Raw genomic sequence first — 21353 nt, 5'->3', positions numbered from 1 at the left:
GTAATTTCTTTTGTCAAGCTAAGCAGATCACTTAGGTGACTGTAAGTTTATGCTCTTCTTTGTTCTTAATAATTTTTTTTTCTTTTTAAAACAGGTATTTTCTAAGGAAGAACTGAGGAAATTGCTGCAGAAGTTAAGAGAATCCTCTCTCATGCTTCTGGACCAGGGACTTGACCCATTGGGATATGAAATTCAGTCATAGTTCATCTACTTTCCACAAAGTCTCAGTAATTTCTGTGATAAATGAAGCCTTTTTGTAAAATATACACATTTGTTATCACTGCATGTTTTTCTTTTCATTGTCCTGGGGGAAAATGTAAAATTTCAGAACACTTACAAAATTTAATGTATTATATCAGTATTTCTTAAGTTTGTTTATTAATAAAATTATATAAAAATTAAGATGTTTTATTTTTACAAATTCTAAGATTGTCTCTTTGTCACATAATGAGAAAACTAAATTTTCTAACTTTTCATAATCATAATTATGGTTTCTAATTCCTCAAAATTATGAAGAGTATGGAAAGTAGATTCCTTTTCAACCCAGGAATATAATTTTTCATTTATCATTAGATGTAGTAATTTTAAAATACTATAATTAAGAAGACTATAACAAGAATGTTTTTTAGCATACTATGCTTTTATTTTCATGGTTTTGAAGACATTTATAGTTTAACTCTCATTTAGCAAGCCTGTTACATACACTGGGGCCACAAATCAAGTTCTTCAGTGGAAGAGATACTAAGTATGTGGGGAAGTGCCATTCAAAAATACAAGTGATTTAGGCTTGGCGCCTATAGCTCAAGCAGCTAGGGCGCCAGCCACATACACCAGAGCTGGAGGGTTTGAATCCAGCCCAGGCCTGCCTAACAATAATGGCAACTACAACCAAAAAATCGCTGGGCCTTGTAGCAGACACCTGCAGTCCCAGCTTCTTGGGAAGCTGAGGCAAGAGAATCGCTTAACCAAGAGTTTGAGGTTGCTGTGAGCTATGACGTCACAGCACTCTATACAAGGCGACAGCTTGCCTCAAAAAAAAAAAAAATACAAGTGATCTGAGCCGGGAGAAGCTATCTCCAGCTAACACAACTCTGAGGAAGTAGTGTTTAGGTTGGGGTTTGAAGTAATGCACTGAACTTGTAAAGACAGCGAGGGGCAGGAAGGATGGGCACTGCAGATCAGGAGGTCGCTGCCAGGCAGGTGGGGAAATGGGGCAGAGCATGTTTACAAACAAGCCAATAGGCCAATTGGCTAGAGTGTACAGCTTCTGAACAGGAGAGAGCTAAAGAGGGACTGTGGCTCTCACAGAAAACCAGGAATTCTCAAAACTGGCTGGCTTGGGCCGGGCGCAGTGGCTCATGCCTGTAATCCAGCACTCTGGGAAGCTAAGGCGGGAGGATTGCTTGAACTCAGGAGTTTGAGACCAGCCTGAGCAAAAGTGAGACCCCCATCTCTAAAAATAGCCGGGTGTTGTAGCAGATGCCTGTGCCCCAGCTACTCCCGTGGCTGAGGCAAGAGAATTGCTTGAGCCCAAGAGTTTGCTGTGAGCTGTAGCTGCCGTGATGCCACGGCACTCTACCAAGGGTGACAAAATGAGACCCTGTCTCAAGGAAAAAATAAAAAAGACCATTAAGAAGAAAAGCCACCGACTAGGAGAAAATATTTGCAAAAATATATGACAAAAAAAATCATTCGGAATACATAACTCCTATAACTCAATAGTCAAAAGGCAAAAAATTTAAAAATGGGCAAAAGACTATACCGGATGATTCATGAAGACAGCTATAGGTAAGACCATGAAAAAGTGCTTAGATCAGTGTTACTGTGGATATGCACGTTAAAACCACAGTGAGGTATCACTACACACCACATTTTGAATTTAGAATTTCGAAAAAGACATCAAATGTTGGCAAGGACACGGAGTGACTGTGGCTGACATTGCTGGGGGAATGTAAAATGGTACTAACTTTGGGAAAAGTTTTGACGTTCATATAAACAATCACCTAACTTTTTTTTTTTTTTTTTGCAGTTTTTGGCCAGGGCTGTGTTTGAACCCGTCACCTCTGGCATGTAGGGCCAGTGCCCTACCCCTTCGAGCCACAGGCTCTGCCCCAATCACCTATCCTTTAACTCAGAAATTTCACTCCTACATATTTATCCACGAGAAATGAAAAATTCCATAAAACCACTTGTACAAAAATATTCATAACAGTATTATTTATAATAGCCAAAAGCTAGAAATGACCTAAATGCCCATCGACAAGAGGATGGCTAACCAAATGTAGTATGTTCATACAGAAAAGTACTACTCAATATAAAAAGTAAAGACCTTGGCTCGGTGCCTGTAGTATAGTGGTTATGCCGCTGGCCATGTACACCAAGGATGGTAGGTAAAAACCCAGCCTGGGCCAGCTAAACAACAGTAACAACTGCAACAAAAAATAGCTGGGCGTTGTGGTGGGCGCTGGTAGTCCCAGCTACCTGAGAGGTGGAGGCAGGAGAATCACTTAAGCCCAAGAGCTGGAGATTGCTGTGAGCTGTGATGGCATGGCACTCTACCCAGGGCAATATAGTGAAACTCTATCTCAAAAAAAAAAAAAAAAACATAAAGAGCACTGATAGGCACAGAACCCAGACTCAGAGCACATACTGTGTAATTCATTTATATGAAGTTTTAGAAGAGTCAAAACTAATCTATGGTGGAAAAAAAAAAAACAGCTGTTTCCTCTTCAGTGGAGGGGAGGGTTTTCTGGAAGGGAGCATAAAGGACTTTGTGGGGAGGAGGGAATGTTTCATATCTTGACAGGAATGTAGGTTATACAGGTGCATGTGTTTGGCAGAAGTCATACAGTTAAGCATACACATTTGAATGAATGTAAACCCACCTTCTAAAAATCAAATGCAGGAGCAGAGAGTGGGTTGAGTACACATGAAACAAGAATGGCAGTGTTGAAACCAGGTGATAGATGCAGGTGAGTTCACTATTTTAACTTTCCCTAAGTTTGAAATATTCCATAATAAAAAGGAGGGAAAGTAGGCTATGGAGCCAGAGAATTTGGGTTTAATCTTACTCTCTTCCCCTGCTACACACACCCACGAACCTTTGTTCTGACAACTATAAATGAGAATACATGTCACAATCACATGGCAGGACTATCATTAGGGTTAGGGCCCCCTCGCCTCAGTGAAGGGAGCAGAGAAAGCCCCTTAACCCACTGAATCACCCAGGAGGAGCACAGGCTCTCAACAGTGGGAAACGGCATATATGTATAGCAAAGATGGGGCTAGGCCCAGGAAGCCCTTGGATGACAAAATTAGTAAACACAACTCAGCAGGCAGGCAGAATCCACTGTCGATATTTTACCTTTTAGCTCAGAGTTAATACTTTACATTCAAATTTTAGAAGTAGAGTGCTCGCTTCGGCAGCACATATACTAAAATTGGAACGATACAGAGAAGATTAGCATGGCCCCTGCGCAAGGATGACACACAAATTTTAGAAGTAGAAAAATGATGAAGAAATGATTTATCATTCATGCTAAGATTGTCAGCCCAAATCTATAATCACAGGGAAACAATGAATTGAGTAGGCTAAATTAAACATAGAGTTCTTGGGCTTTTAACTGAGGAGCAGGTGAGGGTAAAGCATTGTAAATCATTAATTGAGGCTTCTGCAGGTGCAAACTGCAAGGGAATCACGTACAGTAGAAGGGGCACAGAGCGCAGTTTGGTAGAGTTTCATGACCTCCCAGGTCTGGTGGCATCGTAGGAAGACAAGCACACCAGATAGGAAGTATATAGGAAGACCACGTTAGGAGAGCTGGACTGTAGACATGGCCTGATTAACTTCGTACTCTCAAATCTGTGTTTGAGAATCATTATTTTATTTTTTCCCCCTTTTTTATTGTTTGGGATTCATTGAGGGCACAAAGGATTAGGTTACACTGATTGCATTTGTTAGATAAAGTCCCTCTTGTGGCCCACCCCCAAGAGGTGTGCCATACACTGTGACCCCATCCCCCCTCCTCCCCTCTCCTCACTACCTCATTCCCCTACCCCACCCCTTGTATTAGCTCATCTACTGCCTTCATATTAGAATTGAGTACATTGGATTCTTGCTTCTTTTTTTTTTTTTTTTTTTTGCAGTTTTTGGCTGGAGCTGGGTTTGAACCCACCACCTCTGGTATATGGGGCCGGTGCCCTATTCCTTGAGCCACAGGTGCCACCCCAGATTCTTGCTTCTTCATTCTTGTGATGCTTTACTAAGAAGAATGCGTTCCACCTCAATCCACATTAATACAAAAGATGTAAACCTCCATCTTTTTAATGGCTGAATTGTGTTCCATAGTGTACATATACCACAGCTGGTTAATCCATTCCTGGGTTGTTTCCATATTTTGGCAATTATAAATTGAGCTGCGGTAACAGTCTAGTGCAAATGTCCTTATGATAAAATGGAAATCATGAATTTAGGGTCCTCAAATTTCTTAAACAGGGGGCCAGTTCACCGTCCCTCAGACCATTGGAGGGCCGGACTACAGTTTAAAAAAAAACTATGAACAAATTCCTATGCACACTGCACATATCTTATTTTGAAGTAAAAAAACAAAACAGGAACAAATACAATTACACCGCTTCATTTGACCTGTGGGCCGTAGTTTGAAGACCCCTGAATTAGTCTTTAGTGAGTCAATGTGTATGTTGCTGCTTATTAAAATACAGCTCAGTTGGAGCCCCAAGAGTGGCAGTGTACTCCTCACACTTCCCAGATCCCAGGTGTCTTCCTCAAAGCCGGAAGAGGTGGCACCTGAGTGGGGAATCTCTGGTGACCTCATTTAGTTCACCAGTGCCCACTCTATTGAGGAACTTAGTTGTTGTTCAAGAGAAGAAACTATGGAAAGGTAATGTTTCCTATCTCAGGTTCACGTTAGTGTTTTTAAAAATGGGAATTTAAAACACTTTTTTCGGGCGGCGCCTGTGGCTCAAGCAGTAGGGCGCCGGTCCCATATGCCGGAGGTGGCAGGTTCACACCCTGCCCCGGCCAAAAAAAAAAAAAAAACACTTTTTTCTTGGTGCAACTTATGCCAAGTAATTATGCAGATTTTTTTTCCTGAGTATTGCATGAAATCTACAAAGGCTGGACAGGGAAGTCCTGGGCGTGAAAGTCATTTTATTAATTTATTTACGAATGACATGGGTTTCCCTATGTCACCCAGGCTGGCCGCCAACTCCTGGGCTCAAGCCTCCTGACGAGCTGGGATTCAGGGCATTCCAGCTACCCCATTTATTTTTAATTGCTGTAGTCACAGTCTCCATTCCATTTTATGACCACTGGAGTATTCCCAGGCCTTGTTTTAAACATAAGAATTGATGTATTGGTGGGGCCAGCTGGACATTCAGGAAGTTTTGTGAGTTCTTTTTTATTTATTTATTTATTTATTTAGAGACAGAACCTCAAGCTGTCACCCTGGGTAGACTGCCGTGAAATCAAGCTCACAGCAACCTCCAACTCCTGGGCTTAAGCGGTTCTCGTGCCTCCACCTCCCAAGTAGCTGGGACTACAGGCGCCCGCCGCAACACCCAGCTATTTTTTGATTGTAGTTGTCATTGTTGTTTGGTAGGCAGGGGCTGGATTCGAACCTGCCAGCTCTGATGTAGCCACTTGAGCTACAGGCGCCAAGCCATGAGTTCTTTTTTAAATCATATTTTGGGCATGTTAAGGCGTGAGCTAGTGCACGTGGGTTTGAGAAAACATCTCTCCAAAGATTAGAGGAAGAAAAAGTTTATTTCATGTAAAAATACTGAGCAAATGATGAAATGCTGCTCTAGCAGTTCAATGAGGAAAGCAAAAGACCCTAACGTCTGGACTGATAAGTCTGTTTCCTCCATGTGAAGGCTCTTACTGTCCATCAACGTTGCTACCCAGTCTTGTCTCTTAGCACCTGGTTCTGGGGTCCAAATTTTTTTTTCTTTTGCCACCTTGTGGGTTTCTTTTTGCCATTGTAAATGAACACAATAATAGTACCTGATCACGGAGTCACGTGAATATCGTTACAGAGAACACACCGGTGGCTTTCTCACTGTTGAGCTACTGATGCCTCGTCAAGGCATCATGTACGGAGAAACCTTGTACCAGCCGCTGCCGTATGTTGGAAAAAAAATTTTAATGTTCCTGTACAAAAATTTAAAAAAATATTAAAAATGTCACGCTTTCCCATTTCTGGGGAGGACTAAAATTGCTCAGCATCTCTATCTCGTACAGCATCTGCACAGCCCACTCCGCAAAGCTCAGAGACGCTGCCTGGCAAGTCAGGCCAAATATCATACAGGAAACAATAAACAGAAGGTCTTCAGACCCGCCCGACCCCGGGAAAGCGCTAGGAAACCGGGGAACAGAAGCCAAAGAGGCGGGCGCCCCGCCCAGCACCCACGCGCCTGCGCACGGCAGAGGCCGCGACGCCTCAGGCTCCAGCCGGAAGCAAGGGCGCCCCGAGTCACGTGGTCGTGGGCGGACGTGGGTGCGCCGCGGGCGGTGCTGCCGCGTCGGCGTGGGCTACAGGGGCTGAGGCGATCCGGAGTAAGTGCGGTGCGGGGTGTCCGGCCTGGCTGCGCGTACGCGGTGGTGGAGCAGAAGGACCGCCGGGGACAGGCCGGGATCCCCTCTCGGAGGCCGGACGGCCCGGGCTTCGCGGCGGGGATCATGGCATCCCTGGCGGAGCGAGTGAGGGGCCAGGGGCGCATCGCCGCCGGGCTCCTCTTCAACCTGCTGGTGTCCATCTGCATCGTGTTCCTCAACAAATGGATCTACGTGCACCACGGCTTCCCCAACATGAGCCTGACTCTGGTGCACTTCGTAGTCACCTGGCTGGGCTTGTACGTCTGCCAGAAACTGGACATCTTTGCCCCCAAAAGCCTGCAGCCCTCCAAGCTGCTGCCCCTGGCCCTCAGCTTCTGCGGCTTTGTCGTCTTCACCAACCTTTCCCTGCAGAGCAACACCATCGGCACGTACCAGCTGGCCAAGGCCATGACCACGCCGGTGATCATAGCCATTCAGACCCTGTGCTACCGGAAAACCTTCTCCGCCAGGATCCAGCTCACGCTGGTGAGTAGCCCCGGCTGCCCAGGCGCCTCCCCGGGAAGTTTGAACGCGCGCGGTTAACCTTGGCCGCGCTCTTCCCCGGTTGGGGAGCCGGGGGGACTGTCCTGGCCATCTGTTGGGCTCGTAGTCCAGAAGAGTGGGCTTGTATGAGTTTTATTGACTACCCTTTGGTGGAAGTCTTTAAATGCTGTGATCGATAAGAAAAGAACACTGTATTGAGTGGTGCAGTTCAGTGTATCAGAATATCTGCAAAAGCTCCAATTGAGAAACGGCCCTTCTCCACCGTGAGAATCAAACGTGTTTGATAAACGAAAAGGTTTGCCTGAAACACTCATATAAGCCTCAGAGTATGTTTGCAACGACATACTGCAGAGGTGGCTGCATTAAAAAAAGGACACTAAAAAATAATTTTAGCACTTAGTAACGTACAATTTTTAAGGTCTTTATGCTTTTGTTGTTAAGTTTTTCTATGCTTATTATATGTTACTAATTTTGGGGTCCAGTTGCTTATCTGCATGCATGTGGTATTTTCTTACAAAGTGCAAAATGCATTTACCAAAAATTTAAAAAAGAACTAAATGTGAACATCTATGTGGAGTTATTATATTTCAGATTAAGGAAAAATAGGATTAAAATCACTTTTCTAAAATGGAAAAAAGAAAACGGGTTCATTTTTCCCCCCAGTTCTGTGTTTATGATTAGCCTTGTAAGACACAATAAAAGGGATACGAATTTCATGTCTCTTGAATTTATTCTGAACAGTATTTACCTCTTTTTCTTTACAGATTCCTATAACTTTAGGTGTAATCCTAAATTCTTATTACGATGTGAAGTTTAATTTCCTTGGAATGGTGTTTGCTGCTCTTGGTGTTTTAGTTACATCCCTTTATCAAGTGGTTGGTAATTTTTTTCTTTATGTGCCTTTTTAGCAGATTTCGTAAATTTTGAAGCTGTATCCTAAGGTTTAGAAAATACAGTATAGAGACAATAGACTGTTGGGAAGAAAGCATAATTGCATAAATTGTCTGACTCAAGGTGAAGAGAAGAAAGGAGACAGAGAAACTTGGGTGTGTGATGCTCTCCAGATGCTGTTTGTAAGTGTATAAAACCCATGCTTACAGTCTGAGTCTGGGGTGAAGTTATATTATTTTCTGGGAAGTCTTTACAAAATGAGTAGTAAGACATTTTACTTCCTAACTTTATTGGGTATATGTATCATTTACTCCTTTAATTTACTTGTTGTACAAGCACAGTGCCTTGCCTATAGCAGGCATTCATTAAAAATTTGTCCATGGATTCACTTCATTACCATAAAATCCCAACAAATTATGGTTTTTGTTTCTTACATAGTGGAGAAAAAAATAACTTGGTGTAGGGTACAGTGAAACAGTATTCTCTCTATACTGAAAACCTTGGTCTGGATATTCTGGGTGTGCCTGCATGGGGAATCAGCCAAAGTGTGTAACAAATTTTATTTTTTTTCAAATATCCACTAGTTGTAAACCAAGGCATTCTTGTTCAGAATGTAGGAGCTCAGTAATACAACTCCAGCATTTTAGCTGTCTGGTAGTGATCATGTCAGAAAGATCATTGTAAAAAGTGCTGTAGTCAGATACACTTTTTAGTGGCGGGGAAGCTGTTTAAATAAAAGAAGAAAGCAGAGGCAGAAGAGTGTGGAGCATCCGCTTAGTCTGCCTGATACTCTGACTTTTAGGTGCAGAGTAATGAGAGGAAGCTCAACCTTGTGCTTTAAAAAAACTGTATTTGGGGGCGGCACCTGTGGCTCAGTGAGCAGGGCGCCGGCCCCATATACCCGGGGTGGCGGGTTCAAACCCAGCCCTGGCCAAATTGCAACAAAAAAATAGCTGGGCGTTGTGGCGCCTGTAGTTCCAGCTGCTCGGGAGGCTGAGGCAGGAGAATCGCCTAAGCCCAGGAGTTGGAGGTTGCTGTGAACCGTGTGACGCCATGGCACTCTACCCAAGGGCCATAAAGTGAGACTCTGTCTCCACAAAAAAAAAAAAAAAAAAACTGTATTTGGGCACACTTCAATGAGTTTAAATTTTATTGCCAGATACAGTAAGTGATCATTCTTATTTGTCTTTTTTGTTAAATGTAATTTTTTTTTTTTTTTGGCCTGGTCTGGGTTAATTACTAAATATAGCAAGAAATGTTGTTGAATTTTAGGATTTCTTGTGCTTCTTATACACAGTTTTAATTCAAAGTACTAATTGTCCAGGTCAGTATGACTATTTTTATTCACTAAGTCTCAAAATTTCTATAGATTAGAATGAGAGGATTCCGTATCCCTAAGATAGTTATTTGAAATAAGATTGATAAAGGAATGATCATAGACTAATGGACAAAGTTTCTATTATCAGCAAATGGTAAAAGTACCATTACAAAATGAGTGTATTTCTAAAATATTTCTTTTAAAGAAAGTTGTATCTGGGTGTAATTTCTAAGTTATTTTTCTTTCTTTTTTTTTAAAACGGAGTTTTACTCTGTCACCCTGGGTAGAGTGTTGTGGTGTTATCGTAGCTCATGGCAACCTCAAACTCTTAGACTTGAGCAGTCCTCCTGCCTCAGCCTCCTGGTAGCTGGGACTACAGGCATGTGCCACTACACCCAGCTAATTTTTTTCTATTTTTAGTAGAGACAGGGTTTTGCTCTTACACAGGCTTGTCTTGAACTTCTGACCTCAAGCAATCCTCCCACTTTGGCCTCCCAGAGTGCTAAGATTATAGACATATGCCACAGCTCCCAGCAGAGGAAAGTTAAATTAAATTGAAGGATGCAAGGAATCCCCTCAGAAATACTGCAGGTCTTTCCTTGTGAGGTGAGTGACAATCTGGAACATTTGGAGAACCCAGTTTGTCTGGTGACTGGAGGTGCTTTGCAGCTGCACAAGGCTGAGGAGTGAGTGGGACCAGATAGAGATGGCAATCTTCAGTGTCTTGCTAAGGAAGTGGGTGTTTTTTCCAGGAAGGGAGTTAGGGAATGACTTGATCATTGCCTGTGTTGAAGGAAAACACCTGGTGGTAGTGAAGGGTGAGTGGGAGAGGGAAGAAAGGGCTGAGGGCAGAGCAGTCAGCAGCTTTAAGGGGAAGGGCCAGGGCAGCAGGGGTGACCAGGAGGGGGAAGACAGCTAGAGACCTTTTAGAGGAGGAATCAGTAGAGCCTGTGAATATGAATGCGGAAAGTAAGGCATCTGATCCTTGGTGAAGATTAGATCGTTAATTACTGGGGCTATGACACAAGAGGAGCTTACTTGCAGAAGGAAGTCATGAGTTTGATTCTAAACAAGTTCCCGCACACTGTATCTAAGTGAAGATGTCAGGAAACTGTTGCAGGTGCCAGGTTGCGGATGTCAGATAGTAAATGAGCTTGGTCAGGGAGATTAAAGAGGAAGGCAGACATCTCCCCAACAGTAAGTGACGGGGCCAGTGAGGGAGGAGCGCAGACCAAAGGCTGTTCTTCCCAGAGAAGTGTGAAGGCTTTGCACAGAGGTCCTGCAGGAAGAGGCCATGTGGAGCCCTTTGGCTGTGGCCATGGGAGTTGTGTTCAGGGGAGAATAATTGAGGGGTGGTGGGCAGGAGCCAGGCTGTGCTGCTGTAAGAGACAGCCAACGCCTGAGAGTCCCCTCCATGCTGGGCAGTTCCGTGGTAGAGGCTCACAGCAGCCGAGTGAGCCGGCAGAAGGCGAGAAGGACCACGCCCCACCCCTGCATTGGTTCTGCTCATTGCTGTGGTCCCAGGAGAAGCCAGCAGAAGAATCCATTCTTTGTCCTTCATATTCACAGAGGACTCTTAGTTATGGCTGGCCAGGAGTATGGTTCAGATTTCCTCCTCTTCTATTTTTGTCTTGGTGAATTTCTGTAGACGTAGAGTTTATGTAACAGGATGCCCAGACCTACAGGAACAAGGGATGTGAGGAAGTTACTCAAAAGCCTGGCTTATTCAAACAGTCCTATTAAAGGTTCCTTAGAATCTCCAGTTTTCAGTTGTATTTGTCAAGCATTTTGAGATCAGATAGGATTTGGGGTTTTGAGATAATGTCTCTACTCATGGGTACAGTATGTTAGGGTTTATGATTATCTAACGTGTAGGTGTATGTAGGTGTATTTGGTGGGGCATAGGGAATACCCACAGAAGAAACTTCCATAGCAAGGAAAATTACTTCTCCCATTGACTGAGTTGTTTAAAGCAACTGACAAGACCTTGTGCCTTTCAGGCCATACCCATGGCAGCCAGCTGGGATGATTGTCATGGCGCCCCCACCCTGCTTCCTTCTTTTTTTGGGGGGGAAGGCATTTTTAGAAAGAAATGAAATCCTACACTGCCTGTGTTCTCTTGACCACCTAAATTTCCATTTCTGCTTTATTTTCTCAAGATCTCTAAGCCTTGTGGGCCCCATATGCATTGACTTTTCCCTATTTACTAGGGTCAGGAAGGAGGAAAAAAAGGATTTTTCTTTGTCCTTTTAAGGAATGGAGAAGAAAATAAATTAATCAGAAACTGAGTTTATAGAGCACCTTTCAGCCCAGGCGCTTAAGGGGCACTCACCAATCTCACTGATCTTGGAAACCCTGTAGTGTAATGAGGCACTTCCTCTTCCCCCAGCCAGCCCCGCACATTCCCATCTTTGTGGTGGCATCTTGGACTAAGTGATGTCATTTCTTTTGTGCCTGGCTTATTCCCGGTGGTGATTTCAGTGGGTCGGAGCCAAGCAGCACGAACTGCAGGTGAACTCCATGCAGCTGCTCTACTACCAGGCCCCAATGTCGTCTGCCATGCTGCTGGTCGCCCTGCCCTTCTTTGAGCCGATGTTTGGAGAAGGGGGAATATTTGGTTCCTGGTCGGTTTCTGCTTTGGTAAGTTCAAATTGTTTTGGTGTCTAAAAAACAGTGTAATAATAAATCTTCTGCTGTTAATGCAGTGTTTAGTTTTCAGAGCCCTATCTCAGATCTGTTCTCACATTTAATCTTCGTAATCACTCTGTAAGGAAGGTAAGGTGAAGATTATTTTGCTGGCTGCCAGTGTGTGAAGAAATTGAGGCACAGGGAGGTGAAGGGGCTTGTACAGAGTCAGGCAGTGGTGGCAAGACTAGAACGAACAGTTTACCACTTCTGATTCCCAGTTACCATTCTGACCATGCCAAGCTATAGCCCGCAAATAATTTGGACATATTATTTTAATTTTTTTCTTTTTTTCTTTCTTTTTTTTTTTTTTTGAGACAAGAGTCTCACTGTGTCACCCTCAGTAGAGTACTGTGGCATCACAGCTCACAGCAACCTCTAACTCTTGGGCTTAAGCAATTCTTTTGCCTTAGCCTCCCGAGTAGCTGGGACTACAGGTGCCCACCACAACACCAGGCTATTTTTTTGTTGCAATTTGGCCAGGGCCAGGTTCAAACCTGCCACCCTCAGTATATGGGGCCGGTGCCCTACCACTGAGCCAGAGGCATCACTCTAGAGAAATTTTAAGTTAGATAATTTCCCTATGTCTTAGTTCAGAGTGCTGTAGCAAAAATACCAGGGACTGGGTGGTAAAGGCTGAAACAATAGACAGTTAGTGCTCCCAGTTTCAGTGTCTGGAGTCTCAGATCAGGTCCCAGCAGGGTTGGGCTCCTGGTGAAGGCTTTCTTCCTGGTTTATAGGTGATGATCTCGGTGTGTCCTCACCTGGCAAGGAGGCGGAGGAGAAGCAAGGTCTCTTGTGTTGTTTCTTGTAAGAACACTAATGTTTTTGAGGGCTCTGTCCTATACCTAGTCACCAAGGTTTTATCTCCCGGTATTACCACATGGGAGATTAAGATTTCAACACACAAGTTTTGGTGGGACACAGTCATTCAATCCATAACACTTTATTTGTCAGGAACTTCTGCTTCCCACAATTTTAATGCTTAGAGCACAGTCAGTGGGAATGTCTTTTTTTGTTGGTCTTTTTTGTTTTTGAGACAGGGTCTCACACTCTCACCTAGACCAAAATGCAGTGGCTTAATTGTAGTTCTCTGTAACCTCAGATTTCTGGGCTCAAATGATCCTCCTGCCTCAGCCTCCCTAGTAACTGGGACTGCGGTGCCACCCCATCCCCGCATGACAGTGTTCATTTATCTAGTATTTAAAAACCCTTATACTGTTCCAGGTACTATTCAAAGCACTTTGTCAGTATTAATTTATTTAATCCTTATAACTTTATTAGGTCGATAGAGTTATTATCTCTACTTTTACTGATGAGGAAACTGAGAGAGAGCCGAGTAACTGTTCTGAGGTCCCACAGCTAATCAGCAGAGCTGCGAGTTGGATCCATGCATTTTGCTCCGAGGTCCAGCTGTAAGCACCTGCCACACTGCCCACCATAGACTTATAGTTATTTCAAATTGCTTATCATATATGCACTTTTCTGCAGTGGAAATCATAGACTGTCTCTCAGGTAATATTTCCTCTTTTCAGAAGTTCTAGCATCATGACTATCTGGTCTTCAGGCCACCACAGCACAGATGCCTTAAAACTATAGGGAGAGCAGCTTTTTGTAGCTTTCTAAAAGGATTAAAACAGAGGAAGACAGCAGAAGGGCCATAATAAGGTCCAAGCAGCCCCGTGGATTATAAGGGAAGGACGCCTTCACCCCTCAGTGTCCCTGGGGTCATCCATGCCTCTAAGTAGGGCATGTAAATGTGCTTTTAATAATGTGCTACGTCTGGGCGGCGCCTGTGGCTCAGTCGGTAAGGCGCCCGCCCCATATACCGAGGGTGGCAGGTTCAAACCTGGCCCCGGCCAAACTGCAACCAAAAAATAGCCGGGCATTGTGGCGGGCACCTGTAGTCCCAGCTACTCGGGAGGCTGAGGCAAGAGAACTCTTAAGCCCAGGAGTTGGAGGTTGCTGTGAGCTGTGTGAGGCCACGGCACTCTACCGAGGGCCATAAAGTGAGACTCTGTCTCTACAAAAAAAAAAAAATAAATAATGTGCTACGTCATCAAGATGTAACATTCTGTGCACTCAATCAAATTAAAAATGATAAATTTCAAGGCCAGGCACAGTGGCTCATGCCTGTAATCCCAGCAGTCTGGGAAGCCAAGGCAGGTGGCTTGCCTGAGCTCAGGTTCAAGACCAGCCTGAGCCAGAACAAGACCCCATCTCTAAAAACAGCTGGGTGTTTTGTCGGGTACTTCTAGTCCCAGCTACCCAGAAGGCTGAGGCAAGAGAATCACTTAAGTTCAAGAGTTTGCTATGAGCTGTGATGCTGCAGCATTCTAGTGGGAGTGACAAAGTGAGACTCTTGTCTCCTCCCTCGCCCCCCAAAAAGATAAATTTTAGATAGATTTCTAGAAGCAGTTTAAAATTTTTTTTTTTTTTTGAGACAGAGTCTCACTTTCACCCTCAGTAGAGTGCTGTGGTGTTGTAGCTCACCGCAACCTTAAGCTCCTGGGCTCAGTGATCCTCTTGCTTCAGCCTCCCGAGTAGCTGGGACTATACATGCCCGCCACAATGCCCTGCTGTTTTTAGAGATGGGTCTTGCTCAGGCTGGTCTTGAACTCCTGAGCTTAAGTGATCCACCGGCCTCAGCCTCCCAGATGTTAGGATTACAGATGTGAACTGCCTTGCCCGGCAGTTCTAAAAATTTTTAAGGAGCAAGTTTCTCCTGGTTGAATATGTAATAGAACTCACTGAAGTGAGGTTTAACTGTATTTACCTAAACAGTACACAACTCCCACTTCTGGTCCTCTTGGGACTGCACTGATTTGAAATCTGATAAAACCTACACGGACAGAAAGTTTCTTTAAATATGACAAGTTTTCTTTGGAACTTAAACTTCTTAATAATTTAAATCATGACTAGTATTTTATCTAAATTCTTTTCAGACATAGAAAGTGATTTGTCACTTTTTGAATAAAACTGTGGGGTGGGTCTGTATACAGTGGTATGAGGAATTTGCCCCTCACCCTCAGCCACGTTGGCTGATTCCCTGTGCCATGAATATACCTTTACTCCCGTGCCCTCACTTTGACCTGTGTGGTTCCCTGTGTTTGGGACCCTACCCTTACATCTTCCTTCACTCAGTACGTTCTTTAGAGACCACAGACTTTTCTCTCTGTGCAGCCCGCTGTGATCTCTTCTGCCTTGAGATTCGTTTGGATCCTGCTGTCTGTTTACCTATTAATGACATAGAACTCAAGACATGTCTTCTGACCCCTGAGCTGTGAGTCTCATGCTGTGCTGTGCCTTCCTTGTGAGTGAGAGGCAACGTGGCTGGCCGGTCAAGAGCCGGACGCAGAATCCAGACTGCCCAGGCTTGGTCGCAGTGCTGTCCCGGGACTAGCTGTGTGGTCTTGGGCAAATCACTTCACCCCTCTCTGCCCTCTCTCTTCATCTGTAAAAAAGAATAATATTGTTAGACTTACTTCAAGGATTAAATAAGTCAACACCTGTAGAGCATGTACAACAATTCTTGTGTTGTGTAAATGTGAGCTGTGAGGATCAGGATTTTATTGTGGCCCAAGCTCTTTGAGAGCAGGAACTCTGGACGTGCTGTGTTCCTCCCAAGGCCTGGACTAATTTTGTAGATATCCAAGGAATGCTTATTGATGTAATTTAAATAAGAATAAAAATGAGCAATTCAACTGAAAAAGATCTGGAAGGATACATGCCAAGGTGTTAATGTGAGGGTGGGTGGATGGGATTATGAGAATTCCTTATGCTGTTTTTACTTACCTTTGTTTTCTGATTTTTCTATAATGTGTATATATTAGTTTTATAATAGATTATTGCAAAATATTTTTTTTTTAGAGAAATAAGAAAAATGAACAGGGAAATTCAGAGAAAGGAGATTATTATAGAATTTTTCTCTTATTTTTGTGGACTAAAATTACATTTCCGAACGCTATTCATTCTAGTTTTTTTACCTCCTATTTTTTTCTCTCTCAAATTGATTATTTTTCTAATCTTACTTTTAATGGTTGATGTTTGAGTTTTTTAATCTGCCCTATAAAATTTAATTTTACTTGATTGTAACAATTGTGCTTTGCATTAATGATTCTTCTGGTTTACTTACAGCTTATGGTGCTGGCATCTGGAGTGATCGCTTTCATGGTGAACTTATCGATTTATTGGATCATTGGGAATACTTCAGCCGTCACGTATCCTTTTCATAGTAACTTGTGAGTGTGGTGTCTTATACTTTCCTAAACTGTCACACTCATTACCTTAATTGAGTCTCACACTAACTACTACAGGGTCAATAAAAAGAGAGAGTTATTTGTAGCCATTCACTATATTTTTCCACATTACAATCTATAGAATTTTAAGGAAATAGGAGCTGAAGAGATGCTTTCTGTATTATGGATGGTTTTAAATTTTAAATAATAGGTGGCTTCTTATATAAAAATTAGAACACCATTGCTTACATATTGTGAGATTAAGTAACTATGTATTGAGTGAATAGCGAGGTGAAGGTTTTGGTTTTCAGGTATTTCTTTGTGGTAATAAAAAGGCAGACGTGTCATTAATCCAAATTACAAAAGGTGATCTCAGACCACTGGCATCAGACTGTGGACTGTCTTTGTATCTATTTGGGTGTGGGAGTGCCTTTTTCTTTCAATATAATTTCAGATCAGGAAATGAAATCGTATGTTGAAGATCAGATTCAACTGCCCATTTTTATCATTCTGCTTCTATTTCTGTTTCTCTTTGCATTTCACTATCTCCGCCGTTAGGCAAACGCAGAGAATGAATTTCCCCAAATCAGAGAGGTAGTTCAGTAACATTTCCTCCGTCTTATATAAATGAGTTACTACTCAGATGTCACCAAACTAAATAAGTAGCATATTTGCCAACTATCAAGCAACAACAATGATGACAAAAATTTTAAACTATCACTTTAAATCTTTATTTTGTGCCAGGTCCTATTAGAAACATTTTATGAGTATTAGTCCATTTAATTCTAACAGCAGGGCCAGGCGCAGTGTCTCACACCTGTAATCCCAGCACTCTGGGAGACTGAGGCGGGTGGATTGCCTGCACTCATGAGTTCGAGATCAGCCTGACCCAGAGCGAGATCCCATCTCTACTAAAAATAGAAAAACTGAGGCAAGAGGATCGCTAGAGCCCAAGAGTTGGAGGCTTCTGTGAGCTGTGACAGCACAGTGCTCAACCCAAGGTGATAGCTTGAGATTCTGTCTCAAAAAATAATAATAATTCTCACAGCAGTTCTGTGAGGTAAAGCCATGGCATTTTATTATTTATTTATTTCTTTGTTTGTTTTGAGACAGTCTCGCTATGTCACCCTCAGTATGTCACCACCAGTGCCGTGGTGTCACAGCTTACAGCAACCTCAAATTCTTGAGCTTAAGCAATTTTCTTGCCTCAGCCTCCCAAGTAGCTGGGACTACAGGCGCCTGACACAACGCCCAGCTATTTATTTTTCTGTCCCGGGCTGGGTTCGAACCGGCCACCTTTGGTGTATGTGGCTGGAGCCATAACCACTGTGCTACAGGCACCGAGCCCATGTCATCTTATTTTACAGAAGAGTAAGTGGAGGTACAGAGAGGTTGAATAACTGACTTGAGGTCACAGGCAGCTGAGAGGTGTGATGTCCACATTTGAACCCAGACACTCTAGTTTCAGAAATTTGCACCATGCTGGGCGGCGCCTGTGGCTCAAGGAGTAGGGCGCCGGTCCCATATGCCGGAGCTGGCAGGTTCAAACCCAGCCCCGGCCAAAAACCACAAAAAAAAAAAAAAAAAGAAAGAAAGAAATTTGCACCATGCTGCCAAATCAGTGCATCCAATGTGTGCCCTGATTAAAAACACTCATTCATGGGAGGTCGCAGTGGGTGGATTACCTGAGCTTACAGTTTGGAGACCAGCCTGAGCAAAACCAAGACCCCATCTCTACTAAAAGTAGAAAAACTAAGGCAAGAGGATTGCTTGAGCCCAGGAGTTGAAGGTTGCTGTGCACTGTGACGCCACAACACTACCCAGGGTGACAGCTTGAGACTGTCTTTAAAAAAACAACAAAAAAAAACACTCTTTCATACAACAGGTATTTGTCGAACACCCCTAACCCCTTAAACCATTCATTGACTTAAAAATATTTATATATTGAAAATCTACTGTTGGTCAGGCACTGGGAATATAGTAGTGAGCCAAAGATCTTTATCCCCACAGGCTTAAACTCTGGTTGAGGAAGACAGACTGGAAACAAGGAAGCTTTAAATACAGATACGCAGTGCTGGGTTAGACGCCAAGGAGAGCAAACAGCAGGGAAGAGAATGGGACACGCTGGGGATGGAGTTGGAACTTTAGGTGACAGAGGAAGGCCTCAACCGAAAGAGACTTGGAGTAAAGACCTGAAGGAAGCGAGGCTGCTGGGTGCAGATGGGAGGGAAGAACATTCCAGGCAGACAAAAGAGCCTGAGAGTCTGAGGAACAGGGTGTGGTCCGAGCAGCATGTGGCAGACAGGGACAGGGAGTGGGTTGAGTGGAGCTTTTAGGTGAGGACTGCTGTGCAGAGTAAAGTGGGAAGCAGAGTCGTGAGCAGAAAAGTGACACGATTTTACTATATTCTAGTGGAGTCACTGAGAGCTTTTGTGTTGAGGAGAATTCTAAAGGAGAATTCTCAGCCTCAGGGCTGTTGACTTTTGGGTGGGAGGGTGGCCCACCACATGCCTGCCACCACCAGATGCCAGCAGCCTGCCCTTTGCCCAGACACAGCCTACATGTGACAGAATCACCACGATGGAGAAGTCTTGTGTGAAAAGACGCACAGGAAGCCCCGGAAGGATTCTAATTGAGAAATAATGACAACAATGGTAGCAGTGGGGATGGTGAAAAGTGGTTGGATTTTGGGTATATTTCCAAGTGGAGCTAACAGGTTCTGCTGATCAGTTGAGTGTGGAAAATCAGAAAACTAGGCTGGCTCATGTGGTTGTGACCTAAGCACCTGGTAGAATGGAGTTGCCACCAAGTGAGGTGTGACATCCTGAAGGAGGTTTGGGGTGGGAGAAGACTTCAGTTTGGAGTAAGTGTGAGTGTTCAAAGCCTGGTCCTGGGGCTTCCCTGCATGGAGTCTGGCAGGAGAGGTGGAGGCGGAGCAGCCTGGGTAGGGAGGGGAGAGAACTGTGGGGCCAGGCTCCCCTGCTGGCCCTAAGGAAGGGGCTAGTGAGGGTCTCTGGTGGTTTGACAAGAATGTCCTGATGGTGGGCTGACAGCCGCCCTAGAGCTGAGTGAGAACTAGAGGAACTGGAAATACTGGGTCTTTAATTTACAAAAGGTTCAATTTACAAATCTCATGAAGAGTCTCTTTAAAATTACCTTCTCTCTGGTATAAATACTTTTAAAGCTCATGAACAACTTCAAGGCTGAAGAGTAAAGAAATTTAAAGCTAAAGTTTAGAGCTAGTGCCCTTGAAGATAGCTTATAATTGAAATAAAGCATGTTTTATTAAGGTCATACATAGTTCATGACCCTGGGGAAATTCTGTGTGTCTCAGGAAATCCCTCCATGGAATCAAGCCAATGCATGGCCCCACTCCTGCAGCACTGTGGGACCCCTCCCTCCCGACTCCTGCAGCTGCTCAGGTGGGTTCAGAGCAGAGAAGGAGCCCAGGAGAGTGGAGAGCAGGCAGTTCGGGTGCACGCTCTGCCCTCCCTATGGGTGCCCTCGGGTCTCACTCTGATCACTGATGAAATGGAGGAAACGCTGCTTATAGGCCTGGATCGAGAGAATCTGCCCAGCACCTCGAGTTGCTCACTGAGCATGAGCCCAGTTACTGATGACTGTCACTGTCACTGACACACGGTGTCACTGAGATGAGCCCAGTTACTGATGGCTGTCACTGACACACGGTGTCACTGTATATGAGAACGCAATCCTTGTAATAACTGCAAGGTAAGTATGTGTATTATCCCCCATTTTATAGATGAGGAAACCAAGGCATAGGGTGGTCACTGTTTGTGATGTCAGGAAGAGTGCATAGGTGCACACCAAACATCTGAAGAAGTTCTGATTTACATAGAAAAATAATTATATTTAAAACATGGTAAGTATTTTTAAAAGCATTCTTTGTGTGTATGTAGGGTTTTTTTGCTTTGTTTTTTTTAATGAACAATGATTTGGAAAGGACTTAATCCAGCAGTGAGTTAGGGCATACAGTAGACTAGAGCATGACTTGAGTTAAATCAACACGTCCCTGTTTGGACTCCAGCTCTCTCATTTAATAGCTCTGTGATCTGGGGCAAGTTACTCAAACTCCCTGAGCATTTCACCATTGTGAAAAAGGAGAGTGAGGCTGCAGAGAAGGGGAGGCACCTGGCGTGGTGCTCTGCCTGGGGCTGGTGCCCAGTCTCAGCCCCTCTACCCCCTTCCCTTCCAAGCTTCAGTGTACTGGATATGTTTGTTTGTATGTTTGTTTGTTTGTTTTGAGAAAGAGTCTCACTTTGTCACCCTGGGTAGAGTGCCGTGGTGTCACAGGTCACAGCAACTTCCAACTCCTGGGCTTCAGCGATTGTCTTGCCTCAGCCTCCCAAGTAGCTGGGACTACAGGCGCCCTCCATAACGCCCAGCTATTTTAGAGACAAGGTCTCACTCTGGCTCAGGCTGGTCTCAAACAGGCGTGAGCAACCGCGTGTGGCCATTCTGGATATGTTTAAATGGAGCCAGCTCTCTGGCTGCTTCCATGTCTCACCTCACTGGGCTAGGAGCACTTATGAGAAATGCCACTAGAAATATCATAAATTGCTGCACAAAATGTCTTCTCCGGACCTTGTTCTGCATGACTTTCCTTTTCTATTATCATCCTTTTCTCTTTGGCGAGGTCAACAAGAATGGTTTAGGCAAGTTCCTGTCCCTGTTTAATCACTAGAGCCTACCTGAAAAAGCTGGGATTGTCCGGTCCCAGCACTTCCATCAGAGTTGCCGCTACTAGTCAGCTCGTGTTGCCACGGGGAGTGTGTGTGTATAAATATAACTATCTTGTTACCCCTTTTTATCCTTATCCAAAAACCTCAGCTATAACATGTTTGGACACTTCAAGTTCTGCATTACTTTATTTGGAGGATGTGTCTTATTCAAGGACCCCCTGTCCATTAATCAGTGTCTTGGCATCTTGTGCACATTATGTGGCATCCTCGCCTACACCCACTTTAAACTCAGTGAGCAGGAAGGAAGCAAGTGCAAACTGGGTCAACGGCCTTAATTGGGTTTTTGAGGAGGAAAGAATATTGCCGCAAGAAGATACAAGTGTTATGTGTGCAAGTTA

The 21353-nt window shown here is 44.0% G+C and overlaps 2 protein-coding genes and 1 non-coding gene across 6 annotated transcripts in view; all 3 read left to right on the top strand.

Annotated features, from left to right (window-relative positions):
* The window catches only part of NUP107 (nucleoporin 107), a 58475-nt gene extending 58073 nt beyond the window's left edge, over positions 1-402 (top strand). For all 3 annotated transcript variants that reach the window (XM_053585524.1, XM_053585523.1, XM_053585520.1), the window contains one exon: positions 95-402. In XM_053585524.1, the coding sequence (XP_053441499.1) occupies positions 95-202 (108 nt within the window). In that variant the 3' untranslated portion in view covers positions 203-402. The remainder of the gene's footprint in view (positions 1-94) is intronic.
* A 3008-nt stretch (positions 403-3410) lies between these two features.
* On the top strand, positions 3411-3517 carry LOC128582713 (U6 spliceosomal RNA). Its single transcript, XR_008379160.1, has one exon. It is a non-coding gene; the product is annotated as a U6 spliceosomal RNA (small nuclear RNA).
* A 2804-nt stretch (positions 3518-6321) lies between these two features.
* Positions 6322-21353, top strand: SLC35E3 (solute carrier family 35 member E3). 2 transcript variants are annotated; one of them, XM_053584770.1, is made up of 5 exons: positions 6324-7102; positions 7885-7995; positions 11811-11969; positions 16152-16234; positions 21104-21353. In XM_053584770.1, exons 1-5 carry the CDS (start codon positions 6701-6703, stop codon positions 21288-21290), a joined length of 942 nt encoding a protein of 313 aa, XP_053440745.1. In that variant the 5' UTR covers positions 6324-6700; the 3' UTR covers positions 21291-21353. The 2 variants fall into 2 exon arrangements, with proteins under 2 accessions (XP_053440746.1, XP_053440745.1); XM_053584771.1 differs by lacking the exon at positions 7885-7995 and having other exon boundaries at positions 6322-7102.

The sequence above is a fragment of the Nycticebus coucang genome, chromosome 3 (assembly GCF_027406575.1).
Source record: "Nycticebus coucang isolate mNycCou1 chromosome 3, mNycCou1.pri, whole genome shotgun sequence".
NCBI lineage: Eukaryota > Metazoa > Chordata > Mammalia > Primates > Lorisidae > Nycticebus > Nycticebus coucang.
Note: the sequence above shows the minus strand (reverse complement) of the source record. Positions and strands in the feature narration are given on the sequence as shown.

Bases quoted from the DNA above. Each gene is read 5' to 3' on its own strand.
- SLC35E3 (XM_053584770.1), top strand. From the start codon at position 6,701: ATGGCATCCCTGGCGGAGCGAGTGAGGGGCCAGGGGCGCATCGCCGCC. The intron at 7,103-7,884 runs GTGAGTAGCCCC...TTTTCTTTACAG, and splicing joins CCAGGATCCAGCTCACGCTG to ATTCCTATAACTTTAGGTGT. The intron at 7,996-11,810 runs GTTGGTAATTTT...TGGTGATTTCAG, and splicing joins TTACATCCCTTTATCAAGTG to TGGGTCGGAGCCAAGCAGCA.